The 25,851-nt window shown below is 41.8% G+C and overlaps 4 protein-coding genes across 6 annotated transcripts in view; 3 read left to right on the top strand and 1 right to left on the bottom strand.

Moving 5' to 3' along the window:
• The first annotated feature begins 1,001 nt into the window (after positions 1–1,001).
• Positions 1,002–4,480, top strand: LOC139542354 (ceramide-1-phosphate transfer protein-like). The gene is made up of 3 exons (XM_071347672.1): positions 1,002–1,262; positions 1,425–1,560; positions 2,859–4,480. Exons 2-3 carry the CDS (start codon positions 1,427–1,429, stop codon positions 3,379–3,381), a joined length of 657 nt encoding a protein of 218 aa, XP_071203773.1. The 5' UTR covers positions 1,002–1,262; positions 1,425–1,426; the 3' UTR covers positions 3,382–4,480.
• A 3,298-nt stretch (positions 4,481–7,778) lies between these two features.
• LOC139542356 (UBX domain-containing protein 10-like) lies at positions 7,779–9,334 on the top strand. Its single transcript, XM_071347675.1, has 2 exons — positions 7,779–7,871; positions 8,319–9,334. The coding sequence occupies exon 2, from the start codon at positions 8,360–8,362 to the stop codon at positions 9,215–9,217; it is 858 nt and encodes a 285-aa protein (XP_071203776.1). The 5' UTR covers positions 7,779–7,871; positions 8,319–8,359; the 3' UTR covers positions 9,218–9,334.
• Positions 9,335–9,427: 93 nt separating this feature from the next.
• Positions 9,428–14,469, bottom strand: LOC139542355 (ATP-dependent RNA helicase DDX19B-like). Of its 2 annotated transcripts, none has more exons than XM_071347674.1 (12): positions 14,176–14,469; positions 13,752–13,818; positions 13,607–13,657; positions 13,375–13,510; positions 13,084–13,176; positions 12,728–12,830; positions 12,336–12,450; positions 11,900–12,077; positions 11,429–11,666; positions 11,155–11,317; positions 10,807–10,998; positions 9,428–10,713 (listed from the first exon to the last, which is right to left on the bottom strand). In XM_071347674.1, the coding sequence occupies exons 1-12, from the start codon at positions 14,230–14,232 to the stop codon at positions 10,652–10,654; spliced, it is 1,455 nt and encodes a 484-aa protein (XP_071203775.1). In that variant the 5' UTR covers positions 14,233–14,469; the 3' UTR covers positions 9,428–10,651. The 2 variants fall into 2 exon arrangements, with proteins under 2 accessions (XP_071203775.1, XP_071203774.1); XM_071347673.1 differs by having other exon boundaries at positions 10,523–10,713; positions 12,728–12,854; positions 14,176–14,377.
• A 1,051-nt stretch (positions 14,470–15,520) lies between these two features.
• LOC139542357 (von Willebrand factor A domain-containing protein 5B1-like) overlaps positions 15,521–25,851 on the top strand; it is a 48,136-nt gene continuing 37,805 nt past the window's right edge. For both annotated transcript variants that reach the window (XR_011668494.1, XM_071347677.1), the window contains exons 1-7: positions 15,521–15,841; positions 19,746–19,932; positions 20,201–20,362; positions 20,664–20,886; positions 21,236–21,390; positions 22,789–22,920; positions 24,152–24,276. Coding sequence is in view for 1 of the 2 variants with exons in the window: in XM_071347677.1 (XP_071203778.1) it covers positions 19,749–19,932; positions 20,201–20,362; positions 20,664–20,886; positions 21,236–21,390; positions 22,789–22,920; positions 24,152–24,276 (981 nt within the window). In the remaining variant the exon portion in view is untranslated. The remainder of the gene's footprint in view (positions 15,842–19,745; positions 19,933–20,200; positions 20,363–20,663; positions 20,887–21,235; positions 21,391–22,788; positions 22,921–24,151; positions 24,277–25,851) is intronic.

Below are 25,851 nucleotides of genomic sequence, written 5' to 3' on the forward strand. Positions count from 1 at the left end.
TCTTTAATGAGTGTGAAATCAAAGACGGTTTAGAAACTCTGGTGGAATCACAGGCTATAGGAGAGTTAGCTAATCTGGCGGTAAACAACGTGCTCAAAAGTTCGTAGCTAGCTATATTTCTGTATTTTGAAGAATTGTCGATTTACCCAGTAGTGTCACTTAACTTAGGCGTCCTGGCTGGGTGTTCAAACTAGAATGGGTCGAAAAGTGCCTGGCTAGCTAGCTAATGTAGACTGATTTGCCAGCTAGTAGTTAACCCTAGCGGCTAAATTATGATGGACAAAGCCTTTGTTGATAAAACGTTTACTTGAGACAGGAGAACAAGTGGAGACATAGGACGAGGTGGATAATTTTATTATAAGGCCGTTTTATTCAAGTGTAAAGATATCAGGCAAAAACGTGCACGGCCCCTTTCTGTCAGATTCTTATGAAATCGTCGGAGAAGAGGCCGCTCCACACAGTACATACAGATTATATAGACAACTAGCAAAGTAGGTTGATCTTGAAGTCTGGCCTTCCGATTGGTCGATCTGGGTCGTGGGTAATCCTGTTCGGCCTGATGTCGACGTTTCCATTGGCCCTTCCCACAGTTCATTGTCTTATAGTCTCATCCTTGAGCATAATGCATCTGTTTTAACAGAGTCCTATTCATGGGGGAGGGTTGAGTATGTGGGTCTGTGGTTACTTAACAAGGTACAAAAGGGGGGTATAGCGGGGGATGGGTGGATGTTGTGCCAAGTTATAGCTTATGTTGAGAAGTGGTTAAAACAAGTTACCAGTATCTTATACAATTTCTTACACCTTCCCTGCAAACAAATTATTTAGCTCGCTAGATGGCTGCAAGAAGCAGTTTTGTTTTAGAAAGATTGGTTAGCAGCGTGTATTGTTCCTAGCTAGCATTGGCCCTAATACCAAAGATGGTCTCATGAGCTTATCTGTGTTTATACTGTTTGTTCCAACGCGCTTCACCCATCATTATCGCCACCAATTGACGAGGATGTGCAACTGCACTGCAGTCCCCACGAACTTCGGACCTGCGCAGGGCCGTTCGCAGTGTTTTGGTCTTAAATAGCTTCATAAACCCCGCACATTTCTACAATTTCTCTTTTTAAAATGTGATTTAAACCTAACCACACTGCTAACCGTATACTTTCTTTTTTGTTATTGCAATTTTTGCTATTTTGTGGCTGTGGAATCTGACTTTGTTGCTAGAAGCTAGTGGAAACCTAGCTAGTACTTCGGTGGGACGACAGAGTTTGCAAGTACGATATCAGAATGCAGTTAATTTGTTAGCAATTCTAATAATAACAGGTTATTAAGGATGCCCACAGGTTGAATATAAAACATTCATATGAAGATCTGTATTGGCAAGTAAACAATATTGTATAATTGCTGCACTCATATCATTTTTCACTTCCGTGTAGCCATGGCCGATTCTGTAGCAGTAGAGGACCCGAAATTCACTTTACAAGAGGTTCTTGACACTTTTAAGTCATGCCTATCTGAAAACAAAGAAGTATTCCTCGAACATTATGTAGCAGGATGGCTTGGTCTTGTAAGGTAAGTCGTTTAAATCTATGCTAGCCTAGATTCTTAGCTAACTAGGTAGCCCTGGGCTAACATTAAACATACAGCTGGCAAATCATTGTGTGCACATAATCTAGTTATATGTACTAAAAAAAAATCTGCTATGTACATTACAGGGATTAACATTAAAGTTAGAATCCTTAGTTGAAACAATAACAAAGCGTAACCCCACCTTTGTTTTGATAAAAAGCTGAGAGATTGGCCTGGAGAAGTGTTACCACAATCAAATTCGTAGAAAGAACTATTTATGCAAGGACTGACCATCCCTGATATCAAAATTATAGTTTGAACAATGTTTTGGGCCTATAGCTACAGTGTTTGTTTACATTGTTTACAAATAAAGTAAAACTAGCTCATGTTTAGGTTATGATGGGGTACAACAGTTGAACTAAGCTCAGGAGGCATTTATAAGTTATATTCTTCAAGAATCAATGGGTATACATCGTAATTGAATTATAACATTTAAAAAATGGATGTAGCAACTAAGGACTCTAGCTTTAAGTGTTGCCCTATTGCCTGGGGCAAGTGAAGGGAGTAGTCACACAAGTTGAGCCGGCTCTGAGAGCCGGCTCTGAGATTGCACCATGTTAATTAAAAAAAAGACAAAACAACCAAACTGCAAAGAATTCCATTAGCCTAAAACTGATCTTTCTGGATCCTCACCATTGTTTAAGTGAACGACAGACAATGTATGGTATTTATAGACAGGTTGGTTCTAACAGACGGGGTTGGCGTAGACTGTTGATAACATGTAAACTGTATTTAGTCTCCATGTTTATTGAAAACATACATTTTGACAATGAGCAGTTGTTTCTCAAATATATCTTTACAGTTGTTGGTTAGCTAGCTAGCAAATTTGAGCCATATTGGCATATACATGACATCAGTCAAAACAAGACATGGTATCAATAACAAGCTACGAGCTAAAACGAGCCATCTACGATTTCCCACATGGCAGCTTTTTTTCATTGATGCTTGCTATCTGACCGTTCAGAATCATAAGAACGCACGCCACATCAATGCACACACATCATTTTCGTGATGTCAGCCAACCTGGGCAAGTTGAGCCTGCACTGAGAGTTTTTTATTTACTGATAACAACACAAATACAAAATCCCAGTACTGATCTTAATGGTTCCTTGATGTCAACCCCTGAAATGATTCTGGTTGTCTCAATATAGAGCCATTTAGCATAAGGAAACATTTGAAGACTCTTCCAATAAAAAAGCTTTTATGTTGTATTAAATGTGTTTACTGTCCTTTGTATCCAGATTCATGAACAGCCTGGGGAGTGTGTTCTCCTTCATCGCCAAGGATGCTGTCAACAAGATCCAAATCCTGATCAACCATCTGAACGGTGAGAATGGGGCCCACTACGTCACCGTCCAGTCTATGGTCAAATACGAACTGGACAACCAACTGGTGGACCTGACTAAGAGAGGCAGCTTCCCTGAGTCCGGCTGCCGCACCCTTCTGAGGCTGCACCGTGCACTGCGCTGGCTGGAGCTCTTTCTTGAACGTCTGCGCACAAGCACTGAGGAAAGCAAGACCTCCGTCATGTGCTCTGAGGCCTATAATGAGTCCCTCTCCCAACACCATGCATGGATCATCCGCAAGGCTGCCGGTACAGCTTTCTGGGCTCTCCCAGGGCGTGCTACGTTCTTTGATGTGATGAATGTAGGTACCCCAGAGCAGGTAGTGGCCATGCTAGGGGATGCCCTGCCGCTCATCTCTGAGGTGTACCAAGTGACAGAGGACCTCTATGCCCAGAACAATATACTGGACTTGCCCTAGTAGGCAGGAAATACTGTAGTAGTAGTTGCCTGGTGGTCCCAGATCTGTGTGTGTCATCTTGCCAACTCCAATGGAATTGTTTATAAGAGTTGGCAAGACAGCATAAATAGATCTGAGACCACCAGGCTACTGTAGGCCTCGTAGTCCAACCAGCACATCAATGCTGGCAAGCCGTGCTGCTCCTTATTGTTTCTTGGTGACAATTTCTGGTGTATAGAGATGGGTGAATTACTGTATGTACATTACATTATTATGTAATAAGGCAGCATTACCCATATATTTATTTCTAATTAGATTTGTGAAATGGGATTTCTATGGCATTCAGTGCTGTTTTTGTGCAACATCTTTTTGCATTTAAGTCTCTCCTTAATTTGTTTAAGTATGCATCAGTTTTTATCACTCAAAGTAGGTTTTGTATTACGAGAACAGTATGATTTCATTGCGAATGCAATAGCATATTTTTAGGTTGTATGTCTGTCTTGTCTAATCTAAAGATATACATGTCCTTAATTGTCCCCCCACAATGAAATTGGGGGGGGGGGGGGACTGTGGATCTGTCTCTGTCCGTTAATACGTTCGTTCGTCACACGTGATATCTCGGACCGCACTGGCCCAATTTTGACAAATCGACAGCAATTTTGTGGAATGATGCGTCTTGCCATAGAAATCAGGCATTTACAAAATTACAGTGATTATTCAGATGGCGTGACAAAGGAACTGCAGCCCATTGTTCAGATGGGTTAAATGGAAACTGAAATCTGGAGACTGACTGTAGGTCTATAACCTTTCACGTAGTCTTAATATTAACTCCTGCAGAATTAAGCATTTCTTGAAGTAAACTGATACACCAAGTTTTACTCTGGAACAGGAGTGGAGAAATATGATTGGTTTATTTCAGCATCTTGAGAGAATGCAAATGTGCAGTCTGTAGAGGTGCTATCTTTATCAGTGTCATAAAAGCTGATAGATGTATATTTTATGTGGTTGAAATACTAAGTCGAATGGAAATCTTATCAGAAACATGTTGGGTTGTTTTCACAGCTTTCTATTTTCTTACAACCGGTTAAACTGATGTCATTTGGACATTCTGCACAGAAAATCTTTCCCATTTTCTTTTGTTCTTGCATTTTCTCCCCGGTCCCTAAATGTCTTTGCTCTGTGAAAGAAGCAGAGATGACAGGGGAACTTTACCGTTGTCAACTAAATTCAAGCAATCATTCTATCATTTATACAATTCTGGTGAGCAAGGGTTTATTTAGGGTGTGTTTGTAAATTCACTGGCTGTGCCAGAGTGCGCTCTGGGCAATCTTAAATTCAGAGCATTGTCAGATAGTTGGTTCACAAATTCAGAGCGCTTCCCTCTCGGAGCGTTCAGAGTGCACACTGAACGCTTTGGCCGAGAAGTAGGGTTGATCCAAGCATTCTGACCTCACCACGGCACCCAATCTAACTGGCTAAAGTTGGCTAGCTTGCTAGCTACTTCCAGACACAAATGACAACACCTCACTCTGACCATTTTACTTGGCCCTTGCATAGCTGGTTAGGCTGTTTTCATGTTATCTAGAGCATTGGTGACTAACTGTGCTGCTGGCAACAATTTAATTATGTGTTTTTTGCTGACGTTTACTGACACACCTTACAAAAAAAGATTGCCGTATAACTGCAGTATGTTGCAAATACTGCACCCAAAATATATATATTTCTTTATAACTGCAGTGTATCTGCAGTTACAGTGCAGTATAACTGCAGTGTATCTGCAGTTATTCTGCAATTACTGCATCCAAAATACCACAGTCAACTATAGTTACTACGCTTTTACTGCAGTTTCAAATCTGTAATCTTTATTTGGAAGAGACCGATCATATTCAACGAGAGTTGTGCATTCTTAAATTCATCAGTTAGTCTGCACTCAGGCATACTCAGAGTAGTGCTCTGAAATCTTAGTAGATAGCCAGAGTGAATTTACCAACTCACCCTTAGTGTTCTAGGGCAACATAATGACAGAAGAGAAGGTGCATGTAGGCCTATCTAAATATAGACAAGTTACCTAACAAATAGCCTACCAAAATGTTGGAAATTATAAGCAGGAACATATCTAAATTAGGCACACAAAAAATCCTGCACCTCCTGTCAAAAACGTATTCTGCGGTATGACTGTAGCCTACAGGGCATTTTCTATATTTGCTGGTTAGGGTCAGGTGCGGGCCTCAGATTTTCACTTTAACACATATAGTCAGTGGTTGCGGATGGGTTGCGGGTAGGTACGTGACAGGTGAACAAACTTCTGAATCGTGCACCACTATCAGACAAGACTGGCTGATTTTTGAGGAAACTTGGGTGAATGATGAGTCTTGCCCAGTGGCGTTCAGTGCCGTTTAAGATGAGGGAGGACAATTATTTTTCATGAGCATGGCCTTATTTCTATTACAGCATATTGGATGACTCTAATTCATATTCCATTCACCTAGTTCAATGTAACAGCGATAGGTTTAGACTACTACATGATACTCAAATTTTCCCTATACCCATCATGAGGTTGCTACAACCTAGCCTATGAATGAAAGTTTACAACTTAGGTGCGTGCACACGTCGAAAGACATAGGGTGTCTTAATTAGTCCAACAGTTGCAAACAAGAGTTTCTATTGGACTAATTCAGGTATGTTTGTTTCATTTGATTCCATTTAAGAAACGTTTTTCAACAGAATTGGTTGAATGAATACACCTCTGATAATGTGTAAACACCGTTCACTTTCATAACAGCCACGTTGTATTCCTTCTCGCATCTCCTCTCACCTCTTCCCTTTGTTGTGGACTTCAATGCACAACACATCAGCTGTATGTGACCAGGCGGAAAAAACCTTTCCAAGCCAAACCGCTACACACAGCCTACATCATTGTCACCATATTAGCTAAAGTAATGTCATAGTCAGCATAGATAATAGAACTAACGCGTTAGTAAACCCGCTAGAGTAATTCAGTAACGCTACAGTGTACGGTCAGTAAGAAGTTACATCAAAGAGGCCCCGGTGGCAATAAATTAGTAATACCAAAAGCTTACCTTGGAGAAAAAAGAAAAAACAACTTGGAGTTCCAGTGTTAGGTTGGAAAGTCATAGCTAGCATAGCATCCCTCTGTTTGAGAAGGGTGTTTCAGTAGGCTAAACTAGCCAGCTGCATTTGCTAGCTAAGTGAAACTGAAAGTGGGGAAAAAGGACAATCTTTATTTCTCTCTTGCTTCCCCTTAATTTGTTAAAAACTGTTCCAACTATTGTCTTTCTCTTTGAGTCAACTACTCACCCCATTGTATACACTGCAGTGCTAGCTAGCTGTAGCTTATGCTTTCAGTACTAGATTCATTTTCTGATCCTTTGATTGGGTGGACAACATGTCCTGTTCATGCTGCAAGAGCTCTGATAGGCTGGTGGATGTCCTCTGGGAGTTGTCATAATTACTGTGTAAGTCTATGGAAGGGGGTGAGAACCATGAGCCTCCTAGGTTTTGTATTGAAGTCAATGTACCCAGAGGAGCACGGAAGCTAGCTGTCCACCGGCTATACCATGGAACTATACTACAGAGTGCTGTTGAGGCTACTGTAGACCTTCATTGCAAAATAGTGTTTAATCAATTATTTGGTGATGTGATTATATTTAGTATAGGTTTATCTAAAAAGGGTAACTTTTTAAATGTTTTACAATTTACATTTTTCTGAAATTCACTGAGGAGGATGGTCCTCCCGTTCATCCTCTGAGGAGCCTCCTCTGGTTTTGCCTTAAAAATCTGTCATTTACAAAATTACACTGATTGGCCCAGGGGGGGGCTGCATCATTCGTGGGGGATGACATGTTTACTGTTGCCTTGTTTGTTTAAAATATGTACCACTTGATCTTACAGTTTGGCATTTTTTCTGTTGACAATGAATGAATGAAATTAAACACTGAGACCTGATAAGTCTAGACTTTGTCTTTGTTCTATTTCTGCAATGATTTATGTTTCTTCATAATTGTGTCATGGTATTATATAACCTAAGAATGAAGATGGATATTAGCGTTAAATCTGGTGCAATGTTTCAAATACAGTTTGCATAATGCAAAACATCTCTGTCTGGAGTACAGTTCCAAAATTACAGAAACTTTCAATACATTTTCTGGTATTCCCTAAATCTCAGTTGGAGGGAATCAGGAGGGAATACACAGGAAATCCAGAATCCTCTAATCAGGATTTACGAAAAAACAGGGAATTTATTGAAAGTTCCTGAAATCTTGCAACCCTAGTCTGGAGCAGTGTGATTAGAAATGAAATAGATACGACTGATGCTGCACGCTCCTTGACTTGCACCAGGGGGCAGCTTTGTTGATGTGTGAGGCAAGCAGCGTTGTCAAGGTAACTATAGCTGTGTCGGTAACTGTTAACTGCCTGCTGAAAAAGCTTGAAAACTTCCCTCGAGTGTTGACAAGCAAAAAAAGAGACTGATCTATCAGCTGAAATGCAAGGTATGGTGCATATGTTTGTTAGTGCACGATAAGAATACTATCTGTAATTCTAGTGGCAAGTATGTTCCCTCTTTGTCACCTACTTGGATCGGACAGCTTAGTTAGCTAACGTTAATTTGGTAACGTTAACTGGTCAACAAGGAAATCAAATGGAAGACATTTTCTGTCATTTGCATGTCAAGATTAGTAAACTTTCAAGCTGGCTAGTGCTCTCAAAAAGGGTGGCCAGTCTCCTCCTTAACAGCTACTGGGCATGAAGACTTTTGCGCCAACCCTGATGAGCAGACCGTAACAGAACTTTCAGCAGGGATGTAACAAAAGCCTGCACACCCAGTGGCTCTCCGCAAGAATGCCATTCACAGTGTGACTATGATGAGACAGAGAATGTCACAGAATAGCTATTACATTTATATTTCAGTTCTCTCTTAACTATCTTCCATCTTTTAGAGTTGAGTCACATCTAAAACACTTGACTGCTGTGGAGAAGAATGCATTTGACCAGGCCAAAGTCCTCGAAAGGGCGTAGTCGACCCAACCTGAGCCACACGCCAAACATGGATGTGGCTGACAGCTTCCACAACACACCTCTGATCCCGAAGCCTCCTTCAATGGGCTACGACAGGTCCGGTCGTTGCCTCCGCTCCCGCTCTCGCTCTCAATCCCTCTTCAGGCAGAGCAGCCAGCTGAGCGTGAAACAAGACCCAGACTACCTAGATACGGTTCCCGAGGTACCCTCTCTTCCCTTCCCTTGGAACAAATACAAGCCCCTCCCCTCCATTGAGAAGAAGCCGCCAGAGGAGGGTGTCTCTTTGAGGGGCATGGAGGAGAAGACATCCAAGCTCAGCCTGTCCGACAGCCTCATTGTCCAGGCTCGGCAAGGGCACGGGGAGCATCAGCTGTCCTCAGTGAGGACCCGATCAGTATCCCGGAGCAACCCGGAGATAGGCAACATGTCAGAGGTGCTTTGCAAGGTCTGCCCCACTCCCAACCCTCCGGGCCTCAGCGTGATGGCCACAACCCCAGAGGCAGAAAGCCCACCAGTATTCTCCCCTGGCACTCCTGATCCTTTGAGCTTACTCCTTGCCATCCGGGCTCCGTGTGGTAGGAGGTTTGAGTACCACTTCCTACCCACAGACACCCTACTGACGGTGCTTGCCAGTGCAGAGGCCAGATATGGGGCCAGATATGAGCATGGTTACATTGAGATCGTGGATGGCTACGTTAAGAGTGGTGTGGATAGACCCCTCCGAAGGACATTCATAGACCTGAACATGACTTTGGCCCAATGTGGCATCTTAAATAGATCAGTACTGTGCATCTTTCAGGAGGATATGGACTCTGCCTGAACTCAAGATAGATGACACAGTATAACAAACATTAAAGTAATCTGACAAATAGGCCTATATATATTAACAATGAAGCCATATGTTTTTAGAGGAAAGAGTGCTTGTTTCCATTGTAAAGAGGAGCTTAGGAAGGTGTGTTTTGTATTTAAGGTAAAACAAAACTAGCCTTTTCTCACAGCCACTGTACCACAGAATAAGCCCAGACAGACATACTTTAGGTAAGTCATCTTTATTACAACCACCATTTAGATGTGACAAAACCAAAAAAGTGCAGAAAGTATAAGAGAATAGATTCAGCAGAGGCTATTTTAGCTTTCATAGCCAAGGTAAACACTCTAAACTCTTGTTTAGTTCAAGCAGTCCAAATATAAATCATATTCACCGAGGTACAAAATAAAACAATTCAATGGTGTTTTGCTCAATAAAGCTTTTCCTCTTGAAATAGATCTATTATTTATTCCTAACAACTTAGGTATATTCCATACAATCTTATTTTACTTGGTAAAAGTGACCAACTTCTGTCAGTTGACAGAATAAGCTTGAATGTGACTGAACAAAACTTGTTTCCACTGAAACAACCTCCCGCAATAGATCTGCAGAACCTATTGGGGGGAAAAAATAAATGAGGGAGCAACTGCTCCAATACTTGCCGTATTAATACAATGGAATCTTTGGATTATTGTGAAGCACACATCTAAATTATCAAGAATGTATTTAGTGTTGTGATCCTGAAATGCTTTATATCACTTGAGGATTGTTAGTCTAGACTGATCATGAGTTGCCTGCCTTCTCATTAATAAGGAATGGACATTTCTCCAGTTTGATTACTACTTCCCATTCACTCAACTTCAAATCACATTACCTTCCACTCATATTATTCTATAAGAAAAGGGTTTTTAAGACCAATCAGCACAGCAAACTTCCCCCATTCTAACAATTGCAAAGTCTTGTTTGATTCAATATATTGTATATTGCTAACAACCAATGGCTACCTATACATGCCTCAGAGAGACTTCAAGATCTAGAGGGTCAAATATTAGTTTAGTGCAACCACTCAATAAAAAAAAAATATATATAGCAACTGAACACCAACCGTAATGCTAATAGTATCAATATCCTGCTTGTCAGATTTTACTTTTCATAGCAGGTTATGAGAATTAGGTTAAGGTTAGGGTTCGCTAAAATACAAAAAAATGTCAACTTTTGACATTCATTTGAAAAAAGCTGGATCCCTCCTAGCCTTGACCTCTCTTTGGCATGAACTATTGTCCTGAAAATGCTAAAATGCTTTGCATTTAAGGCATGGCTAACATCTGTAATTTAATGTAAACATTCAAATAAATCCTTAAAGTGACAAGTCCAAAAGCCCAAATGAGTTAGTCCAAACTGCATAAATAGTTGCATTAAATGATTAGTGATCAAGGTTAGCAGCATCTAGTTGCTGATTTTCTCGATTTCATCGAGATCATCAGTGTCAAGCTTGTTGATCTTCTTATCTATGGAAAAAAAATACAGGAAATTATTAGAACATTGTCTTATAGATCAAAATGTACAACCTTGTGAAGACTTCTAGAAACAGAGTGACGTACTGAAATGTTCCTCGATTTGGTTGAGAATGTTCATGCTGTGTTTGCTGTCAATCATATTGACTGCAAGGCCCCTCTTGCCAAAACGTCCTGTGCGACCAATCCGGTGAAGGTATGTCTCGTTGTCAGCGTTTCCGTCTTTGTCCATGGGCAGGTCAAAATTTATCACCACAGAAACTTGCTCAACATCAATGCCTAGCAATAGAAAGAGAGAAAAAAAACATGCCCGCCCTTAGGCCTATTCAATGTAAAAAAAAATATATAATTAAAAATGAATTAAACACTCATCCTCACCCTCCTACATGGGATAAATGGTACCATTAATCTAGCTTTCAATGACAGTCTTTATACCTCTGGAGCATACGTTGGTGGTCACCAGGACTTTCTCTTTGCCCTCCCTGAAGCGTTCGATGATGGCCGCTCTCTGTTCCACAGTCATCTCCCCACTAAGCAGCGCCACCACATGGCCCTCCTTGGTCAGCTCTGCAGCCAGCCAGCCAGCTGTCCTTCGGGTCTAGAGGCAAAGAAGCCTACTTTATTTATTTACTTCATTAGTTTATGTACCGTATCAAATCAAATCCCTCAGAGAATTCCTTCAATCCTAGGATAAGTTGAGGACACTCACGTGACAGAAGATCATAGCTTGGGCGATGGTGATGGCGCCGTAGATATTACAGAGTGCTGTAAACTTTTCCTCCTTGTCGCTGCAAAGCACGTAATACTGCTTGATGGTGTCCAGAGTCTCCTCTTCACGTTTCAGCTTGATGACGTTGGGGTCGGGCACAACCCTCTCAGCAAACTTCCACACGGAGTCCTCAAAGGTGGCAGAGAACAGCAGCATCTGACATTCCTTTGGCAACATTCTGAATGGGGGAAAGAAAAGTCCTTAGATAACAGCGTAACAGTCTAGTTATTGAGTCAAATAGCATCTGAAAATCATCAGTGGTCATTAAGAGCCCTTTTACAGGTGTCTGTAAACAAAGTTAAATGGCAGCACTCGTGATTACTGGCCTGCAAGACGAACTTGTCTCGTATCACTTAAGTTCTGCTAGATGAGAGTACTGTGCATTTACAACTTTCTATATGGAAAACTCACCTTTGGATGCGGATGCTCTGGTCCTGGTGACCCTGTGTGGCGATCATGACATCAGCCTCGTCCAGGACAAAGACGCTGATCTTCTTGGGGTTGATGATCTTCAGTTTAGAGCACCAGTCCAAGACCGTGCCAGGTGTCCCGATGACAATCTGCTCCTGAAGCTTCGCCCCTCGGTCCACTGCTCAGCACCCAGAGACAAACAGGACAGTTAATGATATTGTTACAATGATGCTTTACATCAGCATCTTATATTTACAGAACATCAACTCTATAATACACGTGTGGCATTTTCTTCATTGACAGTCATGCTTTCGACATGAAATTTGTGAGAGAGCACTGGCAGTGACAGCATAGGCCTACCATTTCCCCAGTGAAATTAGGCACCCAAACATTACAGGTTGTATTCAAAATAAAAGAGGAATGTTTTGAGACTTACATTTATTGCCACGAATGGCATATGCCAATTTGACCTCAGGATAGAATTTCCCCATCTGCTCAATGACTTTACCAGTCTGCAAAGCTAGCTCGTACGTTGGGGCAATGCAAAGACACTGAGGGGGGAAAATAAGAAGTTTCAGTAATAAGAGGCTTCCACCTACAAAATCAACAAAAAAAGCAACACATTGTGATAGATGTTCTCTAAACTAAGACAATTTCCTGTAACTCTGATCTGTAGGTGCTCTTAATAAAACAACCCATACAAATCCACCTAAAGAGCAAACTCTTTCTGACCTCACTGATTACCTGACCTCTTGAGGTCTAACCTCTCTCATAGCCTGAGTAATGCTAATGGACCATAGCATTGCTGAAGATGGAGATGCCACTCACCTGTGCCCATTTGTTAGTTGGGTCGACATGGCTGAGCATGGCCAGCACGAAGGCAGCTGTTTTACCTGTGCCGGACTGTGATTGGGCAATCAGGTTCTGAGGTCTGTAACCAGAGGGATAATACACGCTGAAGAGAGATTAATGGGGGACTAAAAGGTAGATTCCATTAATTTCACATAAATTCAATCAAACAACTATATTACTGTGTACATAAACAATGGTTAATAACTAGTTTGACTACATCTGACTGAAAGTTGAAATTAAATGTGTAACCTCAGAACACACATCACAACAACACCTTCAAATGTCCAGAATATCTAGGCTATTTCCTCTATTATTGATAAATGGGTACTCACGGCTCTGCCAGCATCATGGGCAGGGCATTCTCCTGGATCTTAGAGGGTCTGTTGAAGCCCATGTCATACACTCCCTTTAGCAGCTTATCTTTCCTGAGATGGATGTACAATAAAAAAAAAGCATTGAGGCCATGAAAAGGACAAAATATAATAAAAAGGCTGACCAAACACCACATGATGCCACAAAAAAAAGCAATGTTGCGGATCCTAACTCAGGTTGAAATACACTGTATAATCTAGGCTTCATGTGAGGTGTAAGCAATGGTGAATTTGAAATCAGATATCACTTACAGTCTCAGCTCTTCAAATGTCTTGACCGAGTAAAGAGGAGAGTTGGGATCCCTCTGAAGAACCTCTACTTGATTGGTAGTGTTCACAAGGCTGGTGTGGATCATCTTATTCAACAATGACTGGGCCGCTTTGTCCTCTAAAAGACAAGAGTGACAGGTGAATGACCTGTCCGACTACACTAATTGAATGGAGACATGACAGGGAGATGAGAATAAACCCTAAGAATTCACACCTTTTTCTTCCCCTTCTACATTGGTGCCATTCTCCACTTGCTTTGTGGTACCTGGCAGAAAAACAAAAACTCATCACAAAAATGTAATGGACAATACATAGAAGAATATCAAGAGCAAATGTTTGATTGACATCAGTGATTTTACCCTTTGACTTATCAGGTGCAGCATCACCTCCACCTCGAGGTGGAGATCTTATCACCAAGGAGCCGAACTGGTAAGAGAAACAAAAATGTTTTATTAGTACGCAAATATCTCATCTTAGAATGAAAGTTTTCCCTCATAAAATCTTGGCAAGCAAGTGTCAAATTCGACCAACAACAAAGCCATGACAAACACAGCTACAGTCAATGACAGTGCTTTCAAAAGGTGTGTCACTAAGTGGAACACCACCAGCACATGGTATGCTAAAGTAATAACTCGGCCACAAATTGCCTCAGTTGCAGTTGGCTGGGCTCGCAAACTAGCAGCCTAAAGTTAAATACTTTTCGTAAAGCATAGCTGAGAATATAGCTGTCTAGCTAATTGTACCAAGCTAGCTAAACTTGCTAGCCTATACATTTAAACTTACTGAGTCAGTCGAATATTCCTGTTTATCGACAGCAAGGGCCCAGGAGTCAGTAGCCATTATTAACCTTTAATGTATATTATTTTAGACCAAGTTTAAGAAGTTTTAGATACACAAACGATGCAATCAAGCTGGGCGTCGAAAGAGATGCTGGCTGCCAAGCCAAAGAAGCTACTGCTGAAGCGCACCGGCTGTAGCTAACTCAGCTGCACTCATTCCGATGGAAACTCGGAAGTGGAATTCTGAGTTCCAATCAACTTTGTTTTACCCCCAAATGTGTTTGTGTAGGAGGTGGTTTAAAATTAGCAATACCACAGTCTATATTGGAATAATACAATCTTTATCAGATAAGCAGGTTTGGCTATTTTTTACTTGTCAGTTTAAACTATTGTTTGTTAATCGTTAACGCATTACAGCTATAAATTATATGTAATTTCTATCGAATTTGATATGGTTTATTCTTTTTGATTCGTCATCTGGACGCAGACAAATTGAGTAGGAGGAGAAGAGATTATGGATGTCCTGATCAGTCCTAATGAAAGTGACCCAGCCAGGTAGAGACCTGACAGTCCACATCACTCTCTCTCTCTCTCTCTCTCTCTTTCTCTCCTCCCCCCCCCCCCCCCCCCCCCACACACACACACACACACACACACACACACGCACACAGAGATTAAGAGAGGAAAGAGAGAGAGGGGGGTTATGGCCAGCATTATGCTAATTTAATTGAGGAGCGGATGCAGCTTCAGCCAATACCCTCCACCCACACAACCCCCTCCCTCATGCCAACCAAAATGTCTTTTAAGATGCCAGTAGAACTCTATATTGATTGTCATGGTTACCTCCTCAGTGGAAAATAATAAAAGGTGGATCAGACTAACAGTGGCCACAATGCAGACAGCTAAACTCCCACTACCCACATTAGAATAAAAACATTATAGGCTTTCCAATAAACCAGAGACAGAGCACTTGTCGGCGATGGTGAGTGGGAAGGTTGATGCCTGCCCTGGGTGGAGGCAAGAGAGACATGCTTTATGTCCCCCCCCCCCCCCCCCCCCCACTACTCCTTCATGCCTGGTGCTGCATTTCATCTATTTAGTCTGATCCCCCAGCTATCAAAAAGGATCCATAAATGGGGTCTCCCATCATCGATTGCAGGGAAGAAGAGTGGTGTTGCAGATGCTATAAATGCAAAGAGGAGAGGTAGTAGGGGAAAGGGATGCTAATCTGTTGCAAAGGACTGTCTGTCTCTCTCTCTCTCTCTCTCTCTCTCTCTCTCTCTCTCTCTCTCTCTCTCTCTCTCTCTCTCTCTCTCTCTCTCTCTCTCTCCGTTAGCGAAAGCCTCTAACTCCAGCCACAAGGAGGGAGGACAGCGACTGAGCTGAGAGATACTTTTTATAATCACATGTTGCTGTGCTGACTGAATTGCCGCCACGGTTTCTGCCTGTCAACTGTCCTTTGATTTGTTTAGTCCCTCTGTGAAAAGCCAGAGCCATTTAATTAATAGTAACTCTGCCCACCTGTGACAGCTGGCATTTCCTCTACGCCACATACTGTAGAGGCAAGAAAAAAGGGAGGGAAGAGAAATAGAAGGGAAAGGACATCTTTCATGAAAAGTGGGCATCCAAAAGACAGACATAATTTCACTCCCAGTTGACACAAATGAAAGGTAAGAAGACGTGTTGATATCAGATGATGTCAGTGATTGCTTGACATGATGCTGCTTCCATTCTCTACATTCTAAATATGATTTGTATATTTTAAAAGTTGCTAAATATTGTGCATGTATATTGTATAATGGCATTGATATTTTTTGTAATTATAATGGTCTGCAATGAAATCCAGCAAAAGCAATCAACAGGTGGTTTTTTCAGACCTGTTTCCTTGGAAAGCTGTTGTTATTGTGATGTTATTATAACTACTGTATTTATGGTGGCTTCTGGTATATTTATAGTGGATGAAATTAGGTTATGTTTGGATGAACCTTTCTGGAGATTTCAGAATGATTCATACGACAAGAAGAGGGGTCTCATGGGGTCTATCACTTGGACACAATCAATATCATGACCTGTCAGACTGAAAAACAAAAACTCCCATTAAAAGAGAAACGCTAATGGATTGCCTTATGACCACTGGCCAGAAATAATTGGAGCAAGTTTCTAGAATTATTGAAAGGGGATAGTTTTGTTCATAAGATTAATCAAGTTAATTGTGAACATTTTATGTGAACATTCCCCTCAATTTGAGTTCCTGTTCTCATATTTTATATATGTGTGTATATATATGTATGTGTGTGTGTGTGTGTGTATATATATATATATATATATATATATATATATATATATATATATATATGTGTGTTTTTTCTTTCTTCTTTTCCCACACCTTGATTGCTTAGCATGGCTATAAAAAAAGTGGATTTAGTTTATTAATCATGTTTGCATTATAACTGTACATCAATATGAGGCTATCTGATTTCACAATGCATTTCTGTATTTTCCAAGCGAAAACAGTTTACAGTCCGGTTATCCTGTTCAATTTATTTTTAGAATAAAGTAAGAATAATGGAATCAATGTATGCTTCATTGTACTGTGAGAGATTTTAAGTCTTACAGGAACAAGACACTGCATCTCTACCACATCAATATTATAATATATATAATATAATAATATAATTAAATATAATACTATATCAATATTCCCAGCTTGTGCCCCTTAGGACACATGGTGGCACGGTTGACACTGATTGCAGAACAGAGCAGAGCAGACGTGAGCAATGTTGATTCATCTGTCTGACCTTTTCCTTTTCAATAAATGACAATGCTGTGCCGGCCAGCCAAAACCTCCTTTTGATTAAGTAGTACGAGGAGGGGGAACGCATTTTGTCAATGAATTATGGATCCTGTAAAGTGTGGCTGCATTATGACAACAGACAGAGTGGTCTGGTCTGTTAAATGTTGTCATCTTATCGAGTCCAGGGAGTCCGGGAGAGCAACAATCTTGAGCTCCATCGTGTAGATAATTAAGATCTTGAGGTTTCACAGAAAATACTCTTTGTCTGAAGAAGTAGGTAGAGTTGTTCACTATCTGGAAGTATTGTAGTCTGTGTAGTCTTATAGCCACTAATACTGGTATATTAGGCAGGCAGCCTCTCAGTTTCTATGGAAATTGCTTTCCTCACAACACCTCGCATAAAGCCAGTGTTAGAATCTCAGGCAATGGCTCTCCGGACATGACAGACCCAGAACACCACATACAGTACCAGTCAAAAATGTGGACACACCTACTCATTCAAGGGTTTTTCTTTATTTTTACTATTTTCTACATTGTAGAATAATAGTGAATACATCAAAACTATGAAATAACACATATGGTACCATGTCATAACCAAAAAAGTGTTAAACAAATCAAAATATATGCATTTTATTTTAGATTCTTCAAAGTAGCCACCTTTTGCCTTGATGATAGCTTTGCACACTCTTGGCATTCTCTCAACCAGCTTCACCTGGAATGCTTTTTCAACAGTCTTGAAGGAGTTCCCACAAATGCTAAGCATTTATTGGCTGCTTTTCCTTCACTCTGCGGTCCAACTCATCCCAAACCATCTCAATTGGATTGTGGAGGCCAGGTCATCTGATGAAGCACTCCCATCACTCTCCTTCTTGGTTAGATAGCCTTACACCGCCTGGAGGTGTGTTGGGTCATTGTCCTGTTGAAAAACAAATTATAGTCCTATTAAGCACAAACCAGAAGGGATGGCCAATTGCTGCAGAATGCTGTGGTAGCCATGCTGGTTAAGTGTGCCTTGAATTCTAAATAAATCATAGACAGTGTCACCAGCAAAGCACCCCCACACCATCACACCTCCTCCTCCATGCTTCACGGTGGGAACTACACATGCGGAGATTATCTGTTTACCTACTCTGCGTCTCACAAAGACACGGCGGTTGGAACCAAAAATCTCAAATGTGGACTCATCAGACCAAAGGACAGATTTCCACTGGTCTAATGTAATTTGCTCGTGTTTCTTGTCCCAAGCAAGTATCTTCTTCTTATTGGTGTCCTTTAGTAGTGGTTTCTTTGCAGCAATTCGACCATGAAGGCCTGATTCACGCAGTCTCCTCTGAACAGTTGATGTTGAGATTTGTCTCTGTGAAGCATTTATTTGGGCTGCAGTTTCTGAGGCTGGTAACTCTAATGAACTTATCCTCTGCAGCAGAGGTAACTCTGGATATTCCTTTCCTGTGGCGGTCCTCATGAGAGCCAGTTTCATCATAGCGCTTGATGGTTTTTGCGACTGCACTTGAAGAAACTTTCAAAGTTCATGAAATGTTGCGGATTGACTGACCTTCATGTCTTAAAGTAATGATGGTCTGTCGTTTCTCTTTACTTATTTGAGCTGTTCTTGCCATAATATGGACTTGGTCTTTTACCAAATAGGGCTATCTTCTGTATTCCACCCATACCTTGTCACAGCACAACTGATTGGCTCAAATGCATTAAGAAGGAAAGAAATTCCACAAATAAACTTTTAATTTAACTGTATTCCAGGTTACTACCTCATGAAGCGGGTTGAGAGAATGCCAAGAGTGTGCAAAGCTGTCATCAAGGCAAGGTGTGGCTACTTTGAAAAATCTAAAATATATATTTGTATAACACTTTTTTTCCATATGTGATATGTGTTATTTCATAGTTTATGTCTTCACTATTATTCTACAATGTAGAAAATAGTAAAAATAAAGAAAATCCCTTGAATGAGTAGGTGTGTCCAAACTTTTGACTGGTAATAAAGGTTGAGCTGCCATGTCACATGACATTTGCATAAGCATTGTCCACTTCTCATTGCCACATCTCATCTCACACACTCATTCATGCAATATTCTACCAGACCAGTGCAACGTTGATGTTGATCCTCTGTTTGTTGGATGAGTCATGCTTTTTCTATAGTGGGAACTTGAAATGTTGTGTCCTGAATATAACCTTGGACAAATGTGTTATATTGTTTTTTGCTGCCTTTGCCTTACATGTAGATCAGAGACCCCCACTCATGTCATACTACAGTGATCTCTCTATCTCTAATGGTTTTGTTTTCATTTTCAATCACTTTTGTAGTGGATGGACTGAACTGATAGTTTTAATTTCCCTGTGGTTTTACTGTCTGGGCAGGTATGTAACGTTTTGCTGCAGGGGTGGAACGTTTTGGGCTCCTGAGTGGTACAGCGGTCTAAGGCACTGCATCTCAGTGCTAGAGGCGTCACTACAGACACCCTGATTCGAATCCAGGCTATATTACAACCGGCCGTGATTGGGAGTCCCATAGGGCGGCGCACAATTGGCCCAGCGTCGTCCGGGTTTGAACGGTGTAGGCCGTCATTGTGAATAAGAATTTGTTCTTAACTGACTTGCCTAGTTAAATAAAGTTTGGATTTATTTCAAAGGCATTTATAAGGCCCACTCTGTTTTCTTTGATGTTATTGCTGGATATCAGAGCTTATAATGAAAGCTGTTTGTTGGTTGATTTTTTTTTCTGAGTTATTAAAAATGTGTCTGAACAATTTGTTATTTACTCCCAGTCTATGAATGGTAATGAAAAGAAACTCAAACATAAAAGAAGCATCACCATGCCAGGCCTGATCAACAAGGAGAGGCAGAATGCTCTGCCTCTCAGTGTCTCTGAGATCACTTCGTGTGTCAGAGGTTACACTCTAGCCCTGACAGCATCCATGACCTACAACAACTTCGAGGACCATCCTATTGAAGGTGAGAACCTCATTTGTTAGTATATACAACAAAGTAAGATCATTACTACAAGTGATCATGAACATTCTCTGGGGGCCTTATACAAGTGTGCTTAAAATTATTATTCTGAATTTACTTCCCTTGTCTCCTAGGTAGTCTCCAGAGCTTCCACAATGCTTCTCAATTTAAACATTTACATAGGCACTGTCCAGGGGCTGTATTAACATAATTGAGTTAGTTTGACTTAATTGGCTGTTTGCCTATGGTTACTTGTCTTAATTTGATGCAGGTATCTTCATTTACCCACTGGAAGAATGCTCTACCGTTGTGGGATTCGAGGCTATGATCTCCAGCCAAATAATAACAGTGCAAATCAAAGACAAGTCCAAGATGGATGACTGTTACTTTGATTGCTGCACTACAGCTAATGGAGCCCTTCAGAGTGGCAGTGGTAAGAATGTGTCTCGCGTCATGTCACCTCTGAAGGTTAGAGGAATCGTCACACACTGTCATGAAGTGGTCAGTGGTTCTGTAGCCTGGCCACAGATCTCTTTGTGCCATCTTGCCAACTCCTATGGTCATTTGTGTGACAATGACAATTGGAGATGGCAAGACAGTCCAAACACAGACCAGTCTAGTGGTTTTGGTTCCAACTATGTATCTAGAATATAATCCAGTGAATAATGATAATATTGCTCAGAAAAATACAAAACATTACCATTTATGTGAGTTGTTCTGCTATGGTATTCCAGGACAGATAGTGCTGGATGAGGACATGGAGAGGACGGTGTTGGTGGTGAATCTGGGGGTCATCCCACCTCTGGAGACGGTCAACGTGCTGGTCAGCACCTCCTCTGAGCTGCCCACCCTGCCTGACGGGGGAATCCGCGTCACGTCACCCTCCGTGTGCACCCCGAGGGTCCAGAGGACCATCAACGAGGAGCAGGGACTCTCCCCTAACTTCCAGAACAGATCGTAAGAATTCTGTGACAATGTGTCATCATCATAACCACAACTGAATGTCAACGCTGTCTTGTCCAAATAAAAAATCTATAGTGCCATTTTGATCTTTAAAGGATACTTGATCTTTAATTTGTATTTTTTTTTTTACCCCTTTTTCTGCCCAATTTCGTGGTACCCAATTGGTAGTTACAGTCTTGTAACTCTTGAGTCTTGAAGTATCCCTTTGACTGTGAACTTAGAAGTTAAGTTATTCACAACCTTCCGTTATTAGACATAAATTATTTTAAATGTTCTAGACAGAGAAAGAGCTGACTCGTGGACAATACATGACATGATTTTGTATTGTGGTATTTTTGCACAGGAGGGATAGGCATAATTGTGCCCTGGGTCCACATGAACAGACACCCATAAATCCCCAGCTGTGCATGGCCCTGCTGCTGGAGGAAGAGGCCATCAACTCCATCGACTATGAGTTTAGCTTCCAGCTGGAGATCAGAGCACCCTATCTCCTTGCAGGTCAGAGACACAACACACACCCATCTACACATTGCAGTTTATTTGTATAATAATAAATGCAATTTATGTTCCTGACCAACAGTGACTTGCATAACGATATAGACATCCTTCCACTATGAGTAAAAAGCTACCTCCACACACAAACAGGATTTATTTGAGTATTTTTGTATGTGGACACCTGCTTGTCGAACGTCTCATTCCAAAATCATGGCATTAATATGGAGTTGGTCCCCCCTTTGCTGCTATAACAGCCTCCACTCTTCTTGGAAAGTGTTCCACTTGATGTTGGAACATTGCTGCGGGGACTTCCATTCAGCCATAAGAGCATTAGTGTGGTCGGGCACTGATGTTGGGCGATTAGGCCTGGCTCGCAGTCGGCATTCCAATTCATCCCAAAGGGGTTTGATGGGGTTTCGGTCAGGGCTCTGTGCAGGCCAGTCAAGATCTTCCACACCGATCTTGACAAACCATTTCTGTATGGACCTCGCTTTGTGCACGGTGCCATTGTCATGCTGAAACAGGAAAGGGCCTTCCCCAAACTGTTGCCACAATATTGGAAGCACAGAATCATCTAGATTGTCATTGTATGCTGTATCGTTAAGATTTCCCTTCACTGGAACTAAGGGGCCTAGCCCGAACCATGAAAAACAGCCCCAGAGCATTATTCCTCCTCCACCAAACTTTACAGTTGGGACTATGCATTCTGGCAGATTCGTCCGTTGGACTGCCAGATGGTGAAGTGTGATTCACCACTCCAGAGAATGCGTTTCCACAGCTCCAGAGTCCAATGGCGGCAGCTTTACACCACTCCAGCTGACGCTTGGCATTGCGCATGGTGATCTTAGGCTTGTGTGCAGCTGCTTGGCCATGGAAACCCATTTCATGAAGCTCCCGATGACGCTGCTTCCAGAGGCAGTTTGGAACTCGGTAGTGAGTGTTGCAAACAAGGACAGACAATTTTTACACGCTTCAGCACTCGGCAGTCTCGTTATGTGAGCTTGTGTGGCCTATCACTTTGTGGCTGAGCCGTTGTTGCTCCTAGAGGTTTCCACTTCACAATAACAGAACTTACAGTTGACTGGGGCAGCTCTATCAGGGCAGAAATATGACGAACTGACTTGTTGGAAAGTTGGCATCCTATGACGGTGCAACGTTGAAAGTAAGGACATTCTACTGCCAATGTTAGTTTATGGAGATTGCATGGCTGTGTGCTCGATTTTATACACCTGTCAGCAACGGGTGTGACTGAAATGGCCGAATCCACTAATTTGAAGGGTGTCCACATACTTTTGTATGTACTTTTGTATGTCTTTGTCAAGTGAAATCACAGTGGATGCCACTGTTTATTCTACACTGTAGATTCTACACTGTAGATGCTTTAGAGGTGTTTTTGTGCAGGTGTGGAGAGCCCCTCTCATGCGATCCGGGCCGACGCAGACCCCCTGGCCCGCTCAGCCACCAGCGTTGTCATCACCCTGGCTGACAAATACACCTACGACTGCCCTGTGGAGATCCTCATCTACCCCAGCGGTGGGTACTGCACTTTAGTAGACACACCATCCACCACCCACCACTCAGCCTGGCAGACACTACGATTACTCACTCCTCTTCAAAATACAGTATCACATACCCAGAATAGACCAGTGTTTACCTATCCTCTGTGTTAAATCATCAACTATCTGCAGCAAACCATTCATTTAGCTAAGCCCTGTTATTTATATGAGGACCGTTAATCAGATCACATGGGGGGAATCATCAGCCTCTCTCGCTTTCTCTGCATATCTGTTCACCCTCAGCCCTTCCCCTCCATCGACCCTCGGGCTTACCCAGTCACCCACTCTCTCTCTCTGCATATCTGTTCACCCTCAGCCCCTCCCCTCCATCCAGCCTCCACCTTGTGCAAATGTATGAGCTATCCTCGGGCTTACCCAGCCACCCACTCTCTCTCTCTGCATATCTGTTCACCCTCAGCCCCTCCACTCCATCCACCCTCCACCTTGTGCAAATGTATGAGCTGTCCTCGGGCTTACCCAGCCACCCACTCTCTCTCTCGCTCACTCTCACTCTCTCTCTCCCCCCTCTTGCTCTCTTTCGCTGTCTATCTATCCTCTCCTGGTTGTCTTGACCTCTGCATGGACCAGTTGTCTCCCAGAGGCAATAATAAATCCACAGATTGCTTATTCAATAGGCGCTAAGAGATGGCTTTGTCTACAAACAGACCTGGGGCCAGTTGCTCGCTGTGCAATTCAATTCAGCCCGATGTGGTGCTGGGGTTTCAATCTCATCAAGGAACTTGCTGAGCTCAATCAAATGGATGGCGCAGCGGTCTAACTGACTTGCCTAGTTAAATAAAGGTTAAATAAAAATAGAGAGATGAATGGAGTGCTTGCCGGTTTTTCGTCAGTATTGGTATAGCTAAATTAACTTGAATGATTTTGAAAAACGATTGTCGGTTTTCAAAGAAAACGCCATTGATTTAGTAAATGGTCAATAAAAACAGCTCGCCGTAAGTTCACTGCAGAGAGATGTTTTGAGAGATGCCTGTGGAGAGCAGAATTTGAGCAGGAAATAACAGTAATGGGACTATCATTTTGACTCCGACATCATTACAACTTGGAAATCTAAATCCAAGACGGATTTCTGTGACAGAAAAAATACGTACTATATCTAGCCACTATCTAGCTCATACTGAAACATGCTTGTTGTCTAGGTGATAATGTATCACATTAGTCTAATGGCCACAATCTCCTCTTCTGTCTAGATCCTCATCTGCCACATGTGCTGATTGAGGATGGAGACATGACACTGGAGGAGTACGATGATCACCTCGCGGGGAAGAGTGACTTCATCAAGGCCACCAAGAAGGACTCCAGCAATGAAAATAAAGTGAGTGCTGCATCAGATCTGAAATGCATCTTACACAGCAGCTTTAATGAGAGACACAGAAACAGCTGTCAGAAAATAACTTTTAGATTAAACAGGCTTTGTAAAATGGCCTTCTGCAAATTTTTGTATTTGTATTTATTTGGACCGCAGCAGCTATTCTTCCTGGGGTCCAAACACATTAAGGCACTTGCATTACACATAAAACAACAAATAAAACAGTACACCATATAACATTATTACACCACTACTTATCTACAATACAAAATGTCCCCGCTGTTCCATAAAGAGTATTTCTATCATTTAAAAAAAATATGATTCTACTGCTTGCATCAGTTACCTGATGTGGAGTAGAGTTCTTTGTAGTCGAGGCTTTATGTAGTACTGTGCACCTCCCATAGTCTGTTCTGGACTTGGGGATTGTGAAGAGACCTCTCGTGTCATGTCTTGTGGGGTGTGCATAAGTGTCCAGTAGTGCTAGTAGTTTAAACAGACAGCCCAGTGCATTCAGCTTGTCAACACTTCTTACAAAAACAAGTAGCGATGAAGTCAATCCCTCCTCCACTTTAAGCCATGAGATATTGACATGCATAATTATTGTTAATGTTAGCTCTCCGTGTACATTTAAATGCCAGACGTGCTGCCCTGTTCTGAGCCAATTGTAATTTTCTTATGTCCCTCTTTGTGGCACCTGACCACATGACTGAACAGTAGTCCAAGTGCGATAAAACTAGGGCCTGTAGACCTGCCTTGTTGATAGTGTTGTTAAGAAGGGAGAGCAGCACTTTATTATGGACAGACTCACCATATTAGCTACTATTGTATCAACATCCAGGGTTATTCCAAGCAGTTTAGTCACCTAAACTTGTTAATTTCCACATTATTTATTACAAGATTTAGTTGAGGTTTAAGGTTTAGTGAATGATTTGTCCCAAATACAATGCTTTTAGTTTTTGAAATATTTAGGACTGACGTATTCCTTGCCACCAATTCTGAAACTAACTGCAGCTCATTGCTGCAGTCATTTCAGTTGTTGTAGTAGCTGAAGTGTATAGTGTTGAGTCATCTGCATACATAGACACACTGACTTTACTCAAAGCCAGTGGCATGTCATTAGTAAAGATTGAAAGAAGTAAGGGGCCTAGACAGCTGCCCTGGGGAATTCCTGATTCAACCGGTATTATGTTGGAGGGGCTTCCATTAAAGAACACCCTCTGTGTTCTGTTAGACAGGTAACTCTTTATCCACAATATAGCAGGGGGTGTAAAGCCATAACACATACGTTTTTCCAGCAGCAGACTATGACCAAGGAACACCTTCAGTGCTCGATTGTCTCCACCAATTCTGTCCCCAAACAATTAGATTTTCTGATTTTAAGCATTCAACTTAAAAAATATATATCTTTGTTGACTGTTGCTGGGTGTTATCATCCACCATCAGCACTGGCCTGTACCCCACCTGTCCTATGGTCTCTCCTGGCCCCTTACACTAAGTCTGAATTTGTTCTGCTACGTGACCTAAACTGGGACATGCATAAACCACCTGACCAGGTCCTAAAGCAATGGGACTCCCTAAATC

The sequence above is a fragment of the Salvelinus alpinus genome, chromosome 17, assembly GCF_045679555.1.
Source record: "Salvelinus alpinus chromosome 17, SLU_Salpinus.1, whole genome shotgun sequence".
NCBI classification, from domain to species: Eukaryota; Metazoa; Chordata; class Actinopteri; order Salmoniformes; family Salmonidae; genus Salvelinus; species Salvelinus alpinus.

Bases quoted from the DNA above. Each gene is read 5' to 3' on its own strand.
- LOC139542354 (XM_071347672.1), top strand. From the start codon at position 1,427: ATGGCCGATTCTGTAGCAGTAGAGGACCCGAAATTCACTTTACAAGAG. The intron at 1,561-2,858 runs GTAAGTCGTTTA...CTTTGTATCCAG, and splicing joins GGATGGCTTGGTCTTGTAAG to ATTCATGAACAGCCTGGGGA.
- LOC139542356 (XM_071347675.1), top strand. From the start codon at position 8,360: ATGCATTTGACCAGGCCAAAGTCCTCGAAAGGGCGTAGTCGACCCAAC.
- LOC139542355 (XM_071347673.1), bottom strand. From the start codon at position 14,232: ATGGCTACTGACTCCTGGGCCCTTGCTGTCGATAAACAGGAATATTCG. The intron at 13,177-13,374 runs GTAAGTGATATC...CATCCATCTCAG, and splicing joins ACATTTGAAGAGCTGAGACT to GAAAGATAAGCTGCTAAAGG. The intron at 12,078-12,335 runs GTAAGTCTCAAA...GGTGCTGAGCAG, and splicing joins TGCCATTCGTGGCAATAAAT to TGGACCGAGGGGCGAAGCTT.